Source organism: Peromyscus maniculatus, chromosome 10 (assembly GCF_049852395.1).
Source record: "Peromyscus maniculatus bairdii isolate BWxNUB_F1_BW_parent chromosome 10, HU_Pman_BW_mat_3.1, whole genome shotgun sequence".
NCBI lineage: Eukaryota > Metazoa > Chordata > Mammalia > Rodentia > Cricetidae > Peromyscus > Peromyscus maniculatus.
In genome coordinates this window covers 97,783,864-97,800,037 of record NC_134861.1, presented here as the reverse complement: position 1 = coordinate 97,800,037, position 16,174 = coordinate 97,783,864, and the positions used below count along the sequence as shown (strand labels likewise).

Below are 16,174 nucleotides of genomic sequence, written 5' to 3'. Positions count from 1 at the left end.
AGGAAGTGTCCTGTACTGCACACACTGCACCATCTGACTGCAGGGTCACAGTCTACACTTAGTCCCCCTCCCCTCTCCCTGTTCTCTAGGGGTGGAGTTCAATATTTAGCTAAGGCACCCAAACCCCAAATCCTCCTGCCTCAACCTCTCGGTTATAGGGATTACAATCGTGAACAGTGAACTATTTCTCAATTGGTTTCTTCAGATATAAAATGAAACTATAAATCAATTTACATTGACAATCTGGGCGCTTAACAAGCCATATCCTGGGCTGTTCTGCCCCCCCCCTCCCCCCCCCCCCCGTGTTTGTCCCTTTCTGTGTTAAGCAGATATTCACCTCCTGCTTCCCCCACCCCGCACCCCTCCCCTTCTGCTAAACACTCCCCGCCCCCCCCCCCGCCCCCGCCCCGCCCCCGCCCGAAACCTTTACTTTCTTTTTGTCTCCCCTGGGATTCTGGATGCTGATTTCTCATCTTTCAGCGCTGGTGTGGGCCCGACCCTCGGCGCTGTGCAGACTGCCCAGCTCTCTGGAAGCTCGCCCTGAGCTGGGGAGCCCCAATCCCAGGGACTCACAGGGCCCCTCCTCCACTGTGTTCCTTTCCCAAGCCTTCTGCTCCCATCCCGTGGTGTCCCGCAGGCTACTTCCTGTCCTCTTTGGGAGCCGCCCAGGTTGTGGCCTCTGAAGTATTGCTGAAAAGGTGGCCCAGAAGCAGAGGCTCCAGGACGCTGAGGGGCAGCAGCCAGAGCCTCAGGGAGAAGTTGCAGCTCTCCTCCAGTCCTGTGCACAAGCAGACTGGGCCCCTGCATCTGACCCTGGTGAGTGTGGGCAGGTAGGGCTGGGAAATCTTTTGCAGCTTCATTTGCAAGTGTGAAATGCAGACTACTGGTCATGTCATCTGTCTGCAGAGGGTATGGTGTCCACAGCGGCGGGCTGAGGATGTACAACCTTTGATCTCCAAATGTGTGAAGGTAAATAAAGCTGATGTTGAGTGGGTAAAGTTTTGTCAAGCAGTGAATTTACCACAAGTGCAAAAGAAATTTGTTAACACTGTTATTTTTAGGAACCAGAACAATTTATTCTTTTTCTTTATCTCATAATTTAAAAATGGTCCAAAAATCTCTAGTTTGCTATACAGATATTCACCAACTTCTTACAACTCTTATTCAGATAGTACGGAAAAACTTTGAACAGATAGAAAAATTAAAGGCCAAAATAACTAGATTGTAAACCTTTCGGTGACTGTGTATCTATCATGCTATCTTCTTTTCTTGTGTAACACCAGAAATGTAATCGGTGGTCTAGTTTTAGAAACACATAAAGTTTAACAGTAACACATATTTACTGAGCACCATGTATCCAGGCCTGGGCATTTGCACAGAAGAGCCCTTCCTGTGGTGTTAACACAGGCCTTTCCAACAGTGCATTCTCTTCAGTCAACCTGTGTTAAAATATACACACATGCGGAACCTTTTCTGCACGTAACTTTGTCTAACGATCTGTGGAGCATTTGGCAGGATGAGAGGAAAATAAAATACAAACTAGAGTGGAGAATTGTTGTGAGAAAGAACATTTGAATCAACATAAATACATTTAGGGGCCCTCAAAGCTGAATTGAGTTACATTTTAAGTGTTTTATTCATTTTTATTTACTGTATATGAGTGTTTTGATTGCATGTACGTAAGTGTACTGCTTGGATACCTGGTGCTCCTGGAGGCCAGAGAGGGCACTGGATCCCCTGGAACTGGAATGGCAGACCGTTGGTAGTCCCCATGTGGGAGCTGGGAATGGACTCCAGGTCCTCTGCAGGAGCAGAACCTAAGTTGAATTTGTGAGACCATAACAAGAAGGGGCCTGTCAGTCTCACAGCTCAGGCAGAAGAAGGGGAAGCAGCTCACTTCAGGATGTTAAACAAAAAATAATAGTCTAGATGTCTTTGACTTCACACGTTTTCTCTTCAGGAATGGCTTTATTGTAGTATAATTAACATCATACACCTCACCAATTTACAGTGCACAATTCTGTGGCTATGGATATATTCAGAGGTGTGCAAACATAATTCCATAGCTTACCCTGCATATTTAAGTCCAGAGATGCTTTACCACAGCTTCTCTTGGTGTGTGTGTGTGTGTGTGTGTGTGTGTGTGTGTGTGTGTGTGTGTGTGTGTTACACTGTGTGTGAAGATCATAAGATACTTTTGAGAGTCAGTTTTTTTCTTTCAACTTGTGAAGCGATCTCTCCTGTGTTTTCTTCCATGCTGGGTCCTCGGGGTTAGCTCGCTCTTCAGCTTCCAGGTGATTCCCCTGTGTTGGGATTCCAAAGGCATGACACTGTGTTCCCCTTTTCATAGTGTTCTTGGATTGAACTCGGATCTCCAGTCTGTGCAGCCAGCACATTTACCTGCAGAGACATCTTGCTGGACCTTGCATCATTTTCAGAGCCTTTTTCTTGGTGTGTGATTCAGAAGATCAAATCCAGAGCCTTCCATATGCTAGGCAAGTGCTCTGCCAGACCTGTGGGATTTTAAGCAGAAACATTTCATCCACAAATGAAATGGGATAATTTAACTTCTTCCTTCCTTCCTCCCTCCCTCCCTCCCTCCCTCCCTCCCTCCCTCCCTCCCTCCCTCCCTCCCTTCCTTCCTTCCTTCCTTCCTTCCTGTCTCTCTCCCTCTCTCATTTCTCTGAGGAATCAACTGTATCTCTGTCTCTCTGTCTCTGTCTCTCTCTCCTTCTCTCTCATCTCATTTCTCTGAGGATTCAATCCCTGTATGAAATAATAGTTGAGAGAATGGTCACCCTTGGTGCTATCCTATATTTAGAGGAACTAACTTAAGTTATTCCTATTCAGTATAATGCTGTTGGTAGGATTATCAGAGTGGCCTGTTTGTGTGCAGGTGTGAGCATTCTCTTCCTGGTTTGTTCAGGGCTGTAATCAAGAATAAAAAGGGGAGGGAGGTAAATACAGGAGAAGGAAAGAGGCACATAAAATAACAATATGGATGGATGAAAAAGCCTCAAAGAGTCACACTATTAACTATTTGCTTAAAACAATAAAACCTATAGTCCCCACAATTCACTGTATACATATACATATATAGTTTAATGAACCTTTCTCATCTAGGCTGTTGGAACTCCCAAAGACCATCTAACAAAAAAGAAAAATAAGTACCAGATATGAGAAGCCCTCTTGTGAGTTGTCGCCAGGGCTGTCTAAGAGACTCCTAAAACATACACTCTATTGCTATTGCCCTTAGTTTTCCTCCAGAGGTGGAAGGTAATTCCCCATTGCTGAAGACACCATGCACTTCAGACACAGGGCCCAGAGGCCCCTGAGCTGTCACTGACTTGGATGCCCCCCTCCCTGCCACCCTGACCTGAGAGCTATCTTTAGAGATACTAGAAGGCACATGAAAGCTTCCAAAGGAGAGAGACACAGCAGTCCTCCCTAGCAATGACATCATGAACCACATCAGTGATGACCTGTCCAGTAGCCCTGTGGGTGAAATAGTTGTACACAAGCCCTGCTAGTAACTGTGGTGGTTTGAGAGAAAATGACCCTCAAAGGAATTGACATTAATAGGTGGTGTGGACTTGTTGGGGTAGGTGTGGTCTTTTTAGAGGAAGTGTGTCACTGTGCAGGTGGCCTTTGAGGCCTCATGTATGCTCAAGGCACACCCAGTAACACAGGCCACTTCCTGTTGCCCATGCAAGATGTAGAACTCTCAGCTACTTCTCCAGCATCATGTCTGCCTACATGCTACCATGTTCCACTATGATGATAATGGACCAAATCTCTGAATTGTGAGCCACCCAATTAAATGTTTTTCCTTTATAAGAGTTGCAGTGGTCATGGTGTCTCATCACAATAATACAAACCCTAACTAAGGCAGTCTCTAATTGAGGCTGGTACTGGGAACCTAGATACCTAACCAGTGTTAGTGAAGCCACAGTTATTGGAGGAAAATCTATAACCTCTAATTTACTAAAGCAGCATAATCCTTAACAACATTCTGTAAACATTTGTCCTTACATCCATAGTTTAAGTCCCATAGTGTAGTCCCACTTACACCCGTAAGTGTGGTCTACCTCTCATCAAGGAAACTTCTCTTTGCAATGGATAGAGACAATTGCAGAAAATCATTCAGGCTTTCTAGCTGTCAGTCTAGAGTCCATGAGCTCACAGTACCTTGGGTCAGCTGTCTCTGTGGGTTTCCTCATCATCATCTTGACCCTTTTTGCTCATATAATCCCTCCTCCCTCTCTTGCACTGGATTCCTTGGAACTTGGCCCAGGGTTTGGTTGTGGATCTCTGCATCTGCTTCCATCAGTTACTGGATGAAGGTTCTATGATGACAATTAGGGTAGTCACCAATCTGATTACAGGAGAAGGCCAGTCCAGGCACCTTCTCCACTATTGCTAGGAGTCATCTTTGTGGATTCCTGGGAGTTTCTCTGGCATCAGGTTTCTTCCTAACCCCATAATGGCCCCATCTATCAAGATTTCTCTTTCATTGCTCTCCCACTCTGTCTGTCCACCAGCTGGACCATCCCATTCCCTCATATCTCATCCTGCATCCCCTCCTTTCTATCCTACCCCACCTCCAGTTTATCCACGAGATCTCATCTATTTCCCCTTCCCACAGCTATCCAGGCATTCTTTTTAGAGTCTTGAGGTAGATTGGTTCTCATTTTTCAGAGAAACCATCATACTGTTTTCCAAAGTGGCTGTACAAGCTTACACTCCCACCAGCAGTGGAGGAGTGTTCCCCTTACTCCACATTCTCTCCAAAATAAGCTGTCATCATTGTTTTTGATCTTAGCCATTCTGACAGGTGTAAAATGGTATCTTAGGAATCATTGATTTGCATTTCTGTGATGACTAAGGATGTTGAGCAATTCCTTAAATGTCTTTCTACCATTTGAGATTCTTCTGTTGAAAATTCTCTGTTTAGATCTGTACCCCATTTTTAACTGGATTATTTGGTATTTTGATGTCTAGTTTCTTGAGTTCTTTATATATTTTGGAGACCAGCCCTCTGTCAGATGTGGGGTTGGTAAAGTTCTTTTCCCATTCTTTAGGCTGCTGCTTTGTCTTACTGATCATATCCTTTGTCTTACAGAAGCTTCTCAGTTTCAGGAGGTCCCATTTATTAGTTGTTGATCTCAGTGTCTGTGCTACTGGTGTCCTATTCAGGACGTGATCTCCTGTGCCAGTGTGTTCAAGGCTATTTCCCACTTTCTATTCTATCAGATTCAGTGTATCTGGATTTATGTAGAGGTCTTTGACCCATCTGGACTTGAGTTTTTGACATGGCAATTCATATGGATCTATTTGAATTCTTCTACACATCGACATCCAGTTATGCCAGCACCATTTGTTGAAGATGCTTTCTTTATTGGACAATAAAGACACCATTGGACAATTTTGGCTTCTTTGCCAAAAATAAGGTGTTTATAGGTCTGTGGATTAATGTCAGTGTCTTTGATTAGACTCCATTGATCCACCTGTCTGTTTTTATGCCAATACCATGCTGTTTTTTTATTACTATAGCTCTATAGTAGAACTTAAAGTCAGGAATGGTGATACTTCCAGAAGTTTTCTTATTGCATAGGATTGTTTTAGCTATCCTGGGTTTTTTCTTTTTCCATATGAAGCTGAGTATTTTTCTTTTGAGGTCTGTGAAGAATTGTGTTGGAATTTTGATGGGGATTGCATTGACTCTGTTGATTGTTTTTGGTAAAATTGACATTTTTACTATGTTAATCCTACCTATCCAAGAGCATGGAAGATCTTTCTATTTTATAACACCTTCCTGTAGCAGGAATCTTTTTTTTTTGTGATATACATTTTTTATTTTACAATATCATTCAGTTCTACATATCAGCCATAGGTTCCCCTATTCTCCCCCCTCCCACGCCCTCCCCTTACCCCCAGCCCACCCTCCATTCCCACCTCCTCCAGGACAAGTCCTCCCCCGAGGACTGTGATCAACTTGGTAGACTCAGTCCAGGCAGGTCCAGTCCCTTCCTCCCAGACTAAGCCAAGTGTCCCTGCATTAGTTCCAGGTTTCAGACAGCCAACTCATGCAATGAGCACAGGACTTGGTCCCACTGCCTAGATGCCTCCCAAACTGATCAAGCCAATCAACTGTCTCACCTATTCAGAGGGCCTGATCCAGCTGGGGACCCCTCAGCCTTTGGTTCATAGTTCATGTGTTTCCATTCATTTGGCTATTTTTTTTCAATAATTGAGTAAAACTGAAATTTATTATATGCCACAGTCGTCCTAGGGACCTCCATGCTATATATATAGCCTCTATGGTTCTATGGGTTGTGGTCTGATTGTTCTTTATTTTATATCTAGAATCCACCAATGAGTGAGTACATACCATAACTGTCTTTCTGGGTTTGGGTTACCTCACTCAGGATGATTTTTTCTAGTTCCATCCATTTGCCTGCAAATTTCATGCTTTCATTGTTTTTCTCTGCTGAGTAGTACTCCATTGTGTATATGTACCACATTTTTTTCATCCATTCTTCCGTTGATGGGCATCTAGGTTGTTTTCAGGTTCTGGCTATTACAAATAGTGCTGCTATGAACATAGCTGAGCATGTATCTTTATGGTATAAATCAGCATTCCTTGGGTAGATGCCCAAGAGTGGGATGGCTGGGTCTTGAGGTAGTTCGATTCCTAATTTTCTGAGAAACCGCCATACTGATTTCCACAGTGGTTGTACAAGTTCTGTAGCAGGAATCTTAAAAGTTCTTATTAATAAAATCAAACCCGGGGCCAGGTATTGGGGTGAAATGCTGGATGGTCAGAGAGACAGAACAAGCCACAGCTAACCTCACCTGGCCAACTCTTCAGCTGGTCTTGTTTCCTCAAACTAGAAGCCTCTGAGTCCTCATCCAGAATGAATCTCAGCTGAATTGCTGCTAGAAGCCTGAAAGCTTAACCAGCCAAATGCTTCTAGTTTCTGGTCCTCACGCCTTATATACCTTTCTGCTTTCTGCCATCACTCCCTGGGATTAAAGGCGCACTTTCTGGGATTAAAGGCATATGTCACCATGCCTGGCCATATCCAATGTGGCCTTGAACTCACAGAGATCCAGAGGGATTTCTACCTCTGGAGTGCTAGGATTAAAGGCGCGAGTGCCACCATTTTCTAGCCTTTGTATCTAGTGGCTGTTCTGTCTCTGACTCCAGATAAGTTTATTAGGGTGCACAATATTTTAGGGAACACAATACCACCACACCTTCTTCAGTTTCCTTCTTCAGACTTAAAGTTCTTGTCATACAGGTCTTTCACTTGTTTGGTTAGAGTTACCCCAAGATATTTTATATTATTTGTAGCTATTGTAAAGGGTGATGTTTCTCTGATCTTTCTTAGCCCTGATTATCATTTGTATGTAGGAGGTCTACTGATTTTTCTGAGTTAATCTTGTATGTTGCCACATTACTGAAGGTGTTTACCAGCTGTAGGAATTCTCTGGTAGAATTTTTGTGCTCACTTATGTATATTATTATGTTATCTGCAAATATCGAAAGTTTGACTTCTTCCTTTCCAATTTGTATTCCCTTGATCTCATTTTGTTTTCTTATTGTTCTAGCTAGAAGTTTGAGTGCTATATCAAATAGATATGGGAAGAGTGGACAGCCTTGTTTTGTTCCTTATTTTAGTCAAATTGCTTTATTTCTTTATTCAATTTGATGTTGGCTGTTGGCTTACTGTATATTGCTTCATTATGTTTAGATATGATTCTTATATCCCTGATCTCTTCAAGACCTTTATCAAGAATCAGTGTTGGATTTCATCAGAGGCTTTTTCGGCATCTAATGTGATGCTCATGCGGCTTTTTTTTCTTTCAGTTTGTTTACATAATGGATTACATTGACAGACTTTTGTATGTTGAACCATCACTGCATTTCTGGAATGAAGCCTACTTGGTCATAGTGGATGATTTTTTTTTTTATGTTTTCTTGCATTTGGTTTGCCCATATTTTATTGACTATTTTTGCATCAATGTTCATGAGGGAGATTGGTTTGTAATTCACTTTATTTGTTGCATCTTTGTGTGGTTTGGGTAACTGTAGCCTCATAAAAGTGTTTGGTAATGTTCCTTTTGTTTCTATTGTGTGGAACAAGTTGACAAGTGTTGGTATTAGCTCTTTTTTGGAATTCTGGTAGAATTCTGCACTCAAATCATCTGGCTCTGGGATTTTTTTGGTTGGGAGACTTTTAATGTCTGCTTCTATTTCCTTAGGGGTAATAGGTCTATTTAAATTGTTGATCTGGTCTTGATTTAATTTGGGTATGTGGTACCTATCCAGAAAATCATCCATTTCTTTTAGATTTTCCAATTTTGTGTAGTATAAATGTTTGAATTATAACCTGATCATTCTCCCGATATCCTTGGTGTCTTTTTTTTAATGTCTCCCTTTTTGTTTGCGATTTTGTTAATTTGGATATTCTCTCTCTGCCTTTTGGTTAGTTTGGATAAGGGTTTGTCTATCTTGTTGATTTTCTCAAAGAACCAACTCTTGGTTTCATTGATTCTTTGTACTGTTCTCTTTGTTTCTATTTCATTGATTTTAGCCCCCAGTTTGAATATTTCCTGTCATCTACTCCTCTTGCATGAGTTTGCTTCTTTTTGTTCTAGAGCTTTCAGGTGTGCTGTTAAGTCTCTACTCTGAGATTTCTCCAAATTCTTTATGTGGGCATTTGGTGCTATGAACTTTCCTCTTAGCACTGCTTTCATAGTGTCCCATAAATTTGGATATGTTGTGTCTTCATTTTCATTAAATTGTAGGAAGTCTTTAATTTTTCTTTATTTTTTCCTTGACCCAGTGGTGATTCAGTTGAGCATTATTCAGTTTCCATGAGTTTATTGACTCTTTGTAATTTGTGTTGTTGTTGAATTCTAACTTTTAGCCATGGTGATATAATAAGATACAGGGGGTTATTCCAATTTTTTGAATCTGTTGAGATTTATTTTGTGACTGAGCGTGTGGTCAGTTTTAGAGAAGGTTCAATGAGGTGCTGAGAAGAAGGAATTTTTTTGTGTTTATGTGGAATGATTTATAGATGTCTGTTAAGTTCTTTTGAGTCATAACATCTTTTAGTTCCTTTATTTCTCTGTTAATTTTCTCACTGGCAGACCTTTCCATTGGTGAGAATGGGGTGTTGAAGTCTCCCACTATTAGTGTGTGAGGTTTGCTGTGTGATGTAAGCTTTAGTAAAGCTTCTTTTACAAATGTGGGTGCCCTTGTATTTGGGGCATAATATTCAGAATTGAGATTTCATTCTTGAGTGATTGTTCCTGTGATGAATATGAAATATCCTTCATCTCTTTTGATTAATTTAAATTTGAAGGTTTTTTTTTGTTAGATATTAGGGTAGCTACACCAGCTTGTTTCTTATGTCCATTTGGTTGGAAAGACCTTTTCCAAACCCTTTACTCGTAGGTAATATCTGTCTTTATATTTGAGGTATGCTTCTTATATGCAGCAGAAGGATGATCTTGTTTTCATATCCTTTCTATTAGCCTGTGTCTTTTTATAGATGAATTGAGTCCATTGATATTAAGGGATATTAATGATCAGTGCTTGTTAATTCTTGTGGTTTTTTTTTTTTTTTTTTGGTTTTGGTGGTTGTGGTGGTAGTGTATGTATGTTTCCCTTCTTTGGGATCTGCTAGTGTGAGGTTGTCTATTGCCCGTGTTTTCCTGGATTCAGCTAACTTTCTTTGGTTGGAGTTTTCCTTCTGGTACTTTCTGTAGAATGGGATTTGTAGATAGGTATTATTTAAATCTGGTTTTGTCATGGAATATCTTATTTTGTCTGTCTATGGTGATTAGAAGTTTTGTTGGGTCTAGTAGCCTGGGCTGGCATCCATGGTCTCTTAGTGTCTGCAAAATGTCTGTCCAGGACCTTCTGGCCTTCAGAGTCTCCATTGAGAAGTCAGGTGTTATTCTGATAGGTCTGCACTTTATATATTACGTGGCCTTTTTCTTTTGCACCTCTTACTATTCTTTCTTTATTCTGTATGTTCAGTGTTTTGATTATTATATGGTGAGGGGACATTTTTTGGGTCCAGTCTATTTGTTGTTCTGTAAGCTTCTTTTATCTTCATAGTCATGTCCTTCTTTATGTTGGGAAAGTTTTCTTTTATTGTTTTGTTGCATATATTTTCTATGCCTTTGAGATGGTATTCTTCTCCTTCTTCTGTCCCTATTATTCTTAGGTTTGGTCTTTTTATGGTGTCCCAGATTTCCTGGATGTTTTGTGTTAAGATTTTGTGTTGGATTTTACATTTTTTTGACTGATACATTTCTTCTATTTGATCTTCAGCACTTGAGATTCCCTCTTTCATCTCTTGCATTCTGTTAGTTATGCTTGCCTCTGTGGTTCCTGTTCAATTACCTAGATTTTCCATTTCCAGAATTCCCTGTTTGTGTTTTCTCTATTGTCTCTATTTTAATTTTCAAGTCTTGAACTGTTTCCTTCACAGGTTTGATTGTTTTTTTCTTGGATTTCTTTAATGGATTTATTGATTTCTTCCAATTTTTTGTCTTTTCCTCAAGTTCTTTAAGAAAAAAATTTATTTCCTCTTTAAGGGCCTCTATCATCTTCATAAAGATATTTTAAGGTTGTTTTCTTCTACTTCTTCTACATTGGGACATTAAGGTCTTGTTGTTGTAGAACCACTAGGTTCTGGTGGTACCATATTGCTCTTTATGTTGTTGAATGTATTCTTACACTGATGTCTACCCATCTGGGATTGGGGTAATTATAGGTACAGGTGTTGATTTTTGTGATGTCTTTGTTGGATGGGTTTTTTGTTCCTTTATTGTCTTTTGGCCTGAATGGCCAAAGGTTCTGGTGATTATCTGGTTGTCAGGCCAAGTAGGGTTGTCTCAGCTGATGTTTGTGCATTTGGGTGCCTAGATTCAGCTGTCGACCAGTTCTTCTGGCTGGTGTGGGTTGTGCCTGTGTCTATGGAGTCTGTTATTCCAAGTGGTGTAGGTTTTGCCTGTGCCCGCTCTTCCAACTGATATGGGTGGTGCTTGTTCCTCTGGGGCTACTCTTCTTCCCATTGGTGCAGTGGTGCCTTTGCCTCCAGGTGCCACCGCTGACCTGCTGCTGGGGCTCTTCCTTTCATTGGTGCAGTGGTGTCTATGCCTGTGGGGGTCACTGATGCCACAGGGGATGTTTGGTCAGAGGGAGGACGGTGGGTTAGGTAGGTTTGGGGGGTGGGGTGTGTCTTGTAGATTACAGAGTCCAGTGGGTGGTGGTATTGGTGGAGTGGCCTGCCTGTAGGAGTCCTACCTGCTGAGCAGCTGCTGGGGCTGACATGGAAGGGGGAGGCAAATGGGATGTGCCCTGAGACCTAGGGCCTGGAGACTGGGGCACTCTGGCCAGGAGACCAGTCACTCAGGTTATTTAAGAGCACTTTTCTTAGTAAAATGCTGAGGCATCAAATTTTAAATCATAGAAAAATATCAACATAGATATCACTGGACTTGAAATATTTTCCTATTAACTATGAGAATCTGAAAGTTCTAGAAGATTTTATGGCAAAACTGTCAGGGGTGGGGACTACCAAGGCACAAACAGAAAAAAGGAGACAGTAAGCTTCACTACAACCATTCCCGTCTCGTGAGCTCCAAGTTTGAGGTCTCAGGGTCAGAGTCCTCAGCCTCAGTCTTCCTAATCCCACCATAATCCTGGCAGTGTAGGAAGAATGCTTTGTTCATTTTAGTAGTCACTCAGATAAATAACAGAACCCAGGGTGTGCATGGTCCTCTAAGCTTCCAGAAGGTTTCTCTCACTGAGGTGGGAGCATACTCAAGCAGTGTTGTATGTGCTGAACAACTCTAAATGGACAGTACACATATCACATGGATAGCTAGGATTCCCACACCAGGGTACAGAGCAAAATGTGGAAATTTCATCACTCAACTATCAACTTTATAAGCAACTACCTGCCTCCGAAATTTACTAAGTACTGTTTTCCAAAACCACAGATTACAGAATATATACATTACTAACAAGAAGAAAGGAACTCCAGGAGCTAGAGATGGTTCAGCACACTTGCTGCATTTCCAGAGGACCAAGGTTGAATTCTCAGGACCCACATGGCAGGTCACAACTGTTGTGACTCTGGTTCTGGGGGACTTGAGTTTTCTTTTTTTGGTCTCTACAAGCACCACTAGTTGCTCCTCATGGCTTGCTCAGCCTGCTTTCTTAAACATCCCAGGACCCCAAAGTAGTCTAGACTCTCCCACATCAATCATCAATCAAGAAAATGCCCCACAGACTTGCCAATTCAATGGAGACAATTCCTCAGCTGAGGATTCTTCCTCCCAGATGACTCCAGCGTGTGTCAAGTTGACAAAAAACTAACCAGCACACTTACTGAGTCAATACTATTGATTCCTGAGAACTGCAGGAGTTATTTTCTCCTGAGCTCTTGGAATTGTAGCTTTCTGTCTTCTTCCTTTGTATTTTTATTTTCCTGTGAGTGTCTTCCTCACGGCAGCCTCAGTGGTCAGCAGTGCTTTAGTTATGTTCATCCTGAAGGTCTTTACAAATTTGCTGTAGTCACATTGGTTGTCAGTTATTTTCTTTGAGTGCTCAAAATATGTAGTAACACATTCTGGCCTTTAGCATTTCTGTCAAGGAATGTGCTGTTGTTCTGACTGGTTTGCCAATCAGGTACATTGTTTGTATCATGGTTCTTCTCTTTGTAGCTCCAGCATTCTTTTCTTGTTCTGCACTCACTGAATTTTACTAAGAGTATAATATGACAAGATTATTTTCTGATCAATCTATGTGGTGGTCTAAATTACCTCTGTACCTGCACATCCTAATCTTTCAATAGATAAAGTATTTTAGGATATTGCTTCAATGAACAGGTTTTCCGTGTCTTTAGTCTCTATTTCAGCATTCTATTCTAATAAAAACATTCCTGTTTGGTCTGTCTGTCATGTTCTAGAAGTCATCATAAGGTTTTTCTTTTATTTCTCTCTGAATATGGTAATTCATTAACCTTGTCTTTTTTTTTTTTTTTTGAAGCTGAGGATCGAACCCAGGTCCTTGCGCTTGCTAGGCAAGTGCTCTACCACTGAGCTAAATCTCCAACCCAACCTTGTCTTTGATGCCCCGGTATTTTTATCTTTCAGTTAATTTAGTCTGTTGGTTCTTTCTCCTGAATTAAAAAAAATTATCTGTAAACATTTCCAAAATTTCCATCACAAAATTCTCTCTTCATTTATTACTAATATCCTATATTGTTATGCTTATTTCCTTCAGTTGTCTATCTTTTTGAAGTTGCAATCCTTTCTAAGTTAATCTCCTGAATGATTTCATCAACATTCTACTTATTCAAGTATGTTTAGATTCAATTGCTGACAACTTACGATCTTTTGAGGAAGTGATATAACCTAGTTGTCTCATATCCTTGTGTTTTGTTGTGGTTAGTGCACCTGTGGAGTGAGTATGTTTTACACATTGATGTGAGTATGCACACAGTAAGAATTCATCTGCCAAGAGCTTAATCCTCAGCACTGGTCAGGATGGAGAAAATGAACCTCAGTAACAATGATATCAGAGCCAACTTCCTCACAGTTATCATAATGGGCATAATGAAAGTAATGGGAAAAACTAATTTATATAAAACGGATCTCTGTGAGTTCGAGGCCAGCCTGGGCTACCAAGTGAGTTCCAGGAAAGGCACAAAGCTACACAGAGAAACCCTGTCTCGAAAAACAAAAACAAAAAAAAAATGAAATTAGAAACTAATAAAGGTAAAACAACAATAACAAAATAGTTGAATAAAGGATGTGTAGAAAGAAAGGTTAGAAAAAAGAAAAGGAGCAGAAGAGAAAAGAGCAAGAGATTAAAAACAATATGGATACATAGTTAAAAAATGTAAATAAAATAGATAAACTGCAGGCCTACCATCCTGACACTTGGAAGGTAAGTAGGAGGATCATAAATTTGTGGCAAGTCTGAACCATCTAAGGAGACCCTCCTTCATAGTCAACAACAGCAAGTAAACACAAGACAAGGATTTTTTAAAGATTAAAAACTTTTAAATCTTAAAAATAATGTGCTATATGAAAAGAACACATATTTTAATATCTGGAAGACAGAGACTCGGAAGAGCCTCCCTCTTGAGCTTTCATAGAATTTGCCAGGTCTGGGGCATTGGGGTCATACTTAGTGTGTACTGTCCCTCTCTGCTGCCGCCTTCCCGGCTGGTGCTGGACATAGGACACAGGTGCCTTAAGTACAGAGCATCATCCACTCTAAGACTGACTGTCTTTGTATGTTCTTTGCCACTGAAAGTCCCAGAGGTCATGTGGCCTGTAGTCCAAGTAGACACTTCCATTTGTGGGTTTGTCTAAACAAAGCCTTGTCTCCAGAGGTCTTTGGGAGAAGTGGGGTTGAAAACAGAGAATGAAGTTCTGCAATGGAGAGAAGTCCTGGGAGCTGAGCTGTGTGCCTAACTATTTTCAGATCCTATCCAGCAGCAAACCACCATGCTATAAGGAAGAAGCTGTGGAAATTGAGTCATCCTTTCACTCAGGTTCTGAGTTCTCAGCCCGTTTGCTGCACACAAATTGCAGCATGAGGCAGTTTCACAAACCAAAGAATCTTCCAGCCACCTGCTCAGAACTCTCAGGCTCAGCAGTCATTCACAGGAGCCATGTCATTCCTGGTACAGGAGGCAGGGCTGCCTGTCCTCAGGCCTCCACAGCCTGAGCCTGGAGTGTGTCTGTCAGTCACTCCCACCTGCACGACTGTGCCTCATGGCTGCCCACCACCCAGCGCATCCCAGGGCACCATGGCATGTGCTTGATGGTTTTGGATTCCCATCACAGTTCAAACTCAGAGAACAGAATCTCCTGGTTCCAGCACTGAGAGAGACTGAGTGTGCAGAGCTTGGTCTGTGCCCATCTGTGTTCCTTTGTATTGTATAGGACAGTAGTTTTCAGAGTGTGCCTTGCGCTGAGTGACTCTACTTTATACAGCAGTGGTTTGCTTCATTTTGAAAGCAGATGCTGAGGCAAAATGACTCTGTACCTTATGTGTGCAAGTGTCCAGCACAGACAGTAAGATATAGATTAATAAATAACTTATTACAATGAGCGCTGTCCTGTCCTCACTTGGATCACACCCACTGAGTCATCATCAGACCACCTGATGTGTGCATCACTAGACACAAGGCAACAGACTCTCTACTCTATCCCAGGACTTCTGCTCACCATGACCACATAAGTGAAGTGGCTCACTTGAGCTCCCATTTGTTCAGACCCCTTATGCCTGGAGTCAGCTCTGTGCTTTGGTGCAACCTGTCCTTGAACCCTCTCTGTATCTTGAAGTGACACTGTGCCTTGAACCAACTGTGTATTTCAGCCACGCTGTTCCAGAATAGCTCTCTCTGCATGTATATCTTCTATGTGATTTTGTCTTCCACAAATTCCCACATCTGCATACGTGTGCATGTGCACACCCCCAAGCACAGAGCAGATGTGGTAATGGTGGTCATGTATTCTCCCTCTGGACATATATAATATGATTTTGAAGTGAGACAAATCTACCACTTCATCTGTCCCCTTCTTCCTTTATGAATTGTGAATAACATTTATACTCTGTTCATTAGGGCTCATTTATTTCTTAGGAAGTTGGTACCTAAGGGGAGTATCTGTACTCAGATATGTCTGCTTCTCATTGGATCCTTAGGTAATCACAGCGATATAGACGGTTCATCAGGAAGGAATCAGCCTATGACTATACAGTCTAAAACAATCCTAAAGTGTGCTGTGCTGTGTAATAATGATGTGTGTGGGGACCATCAACTTACTATTGCTGCTCCTTCTACAGGAAGGAAGAACCTCTGGAGATGTCTTCCAATAATGACCCTGTTGCAATCCCAATGACAGAAAGAAATCCCAGGGACCTTCCTGGAATGGACACCAGTGACCCAGACACATTGACTGGAGAGGCTGTGTTGAGTTTTCATAACATCAGCTATCGAGAGACAGTGCAGAGTGGCTTTCCATTTTGTAAAAAAACAGAGGAGAAAGAAAGACTATCTAATGTCAAGTATGTGCATGAACTAAAGATACCAGCATATTTTATAACTTTTTCAACAAGTTGTCT

General features: G+C 41.5%; 1 protein-coding gene across 3 annotated transcripts in view; it reads left to right on the top strand.

Annotated features, from left to right (window-relative positions):
* The first annotated feature begins 432 nt into the window (after window positions 1-432).
* Window positions 433-16,174, top strand: part of LOC102910662 (ATP-binding cassette sub-family G member 3-like) — a 63,529-nt gene continuing 47,787 nt past the window's right edge. For 2 of the 3 annotated variants that reach the window (XM_076546849.1, XM_006998217.4), the window contains exons 1-2: window positions 433-816; window positions 15,896-16,117. In XM_076546849.1, the coding sequence (XP_076402964.1) occupies window positions 15,915-16,117 (203 nt within the window). In that variant the 5' untranslated portion in view covers window positions 433-816; window positions 15,896-15,914. Of the gene's footprint in view, window positions 817-906; window positions 970-15,895; window positions 16,118-16,174 lie in introns of all 3 variants that reach the window. The other variant, XM_042257857.2, reaches the window with a different exon arrangement.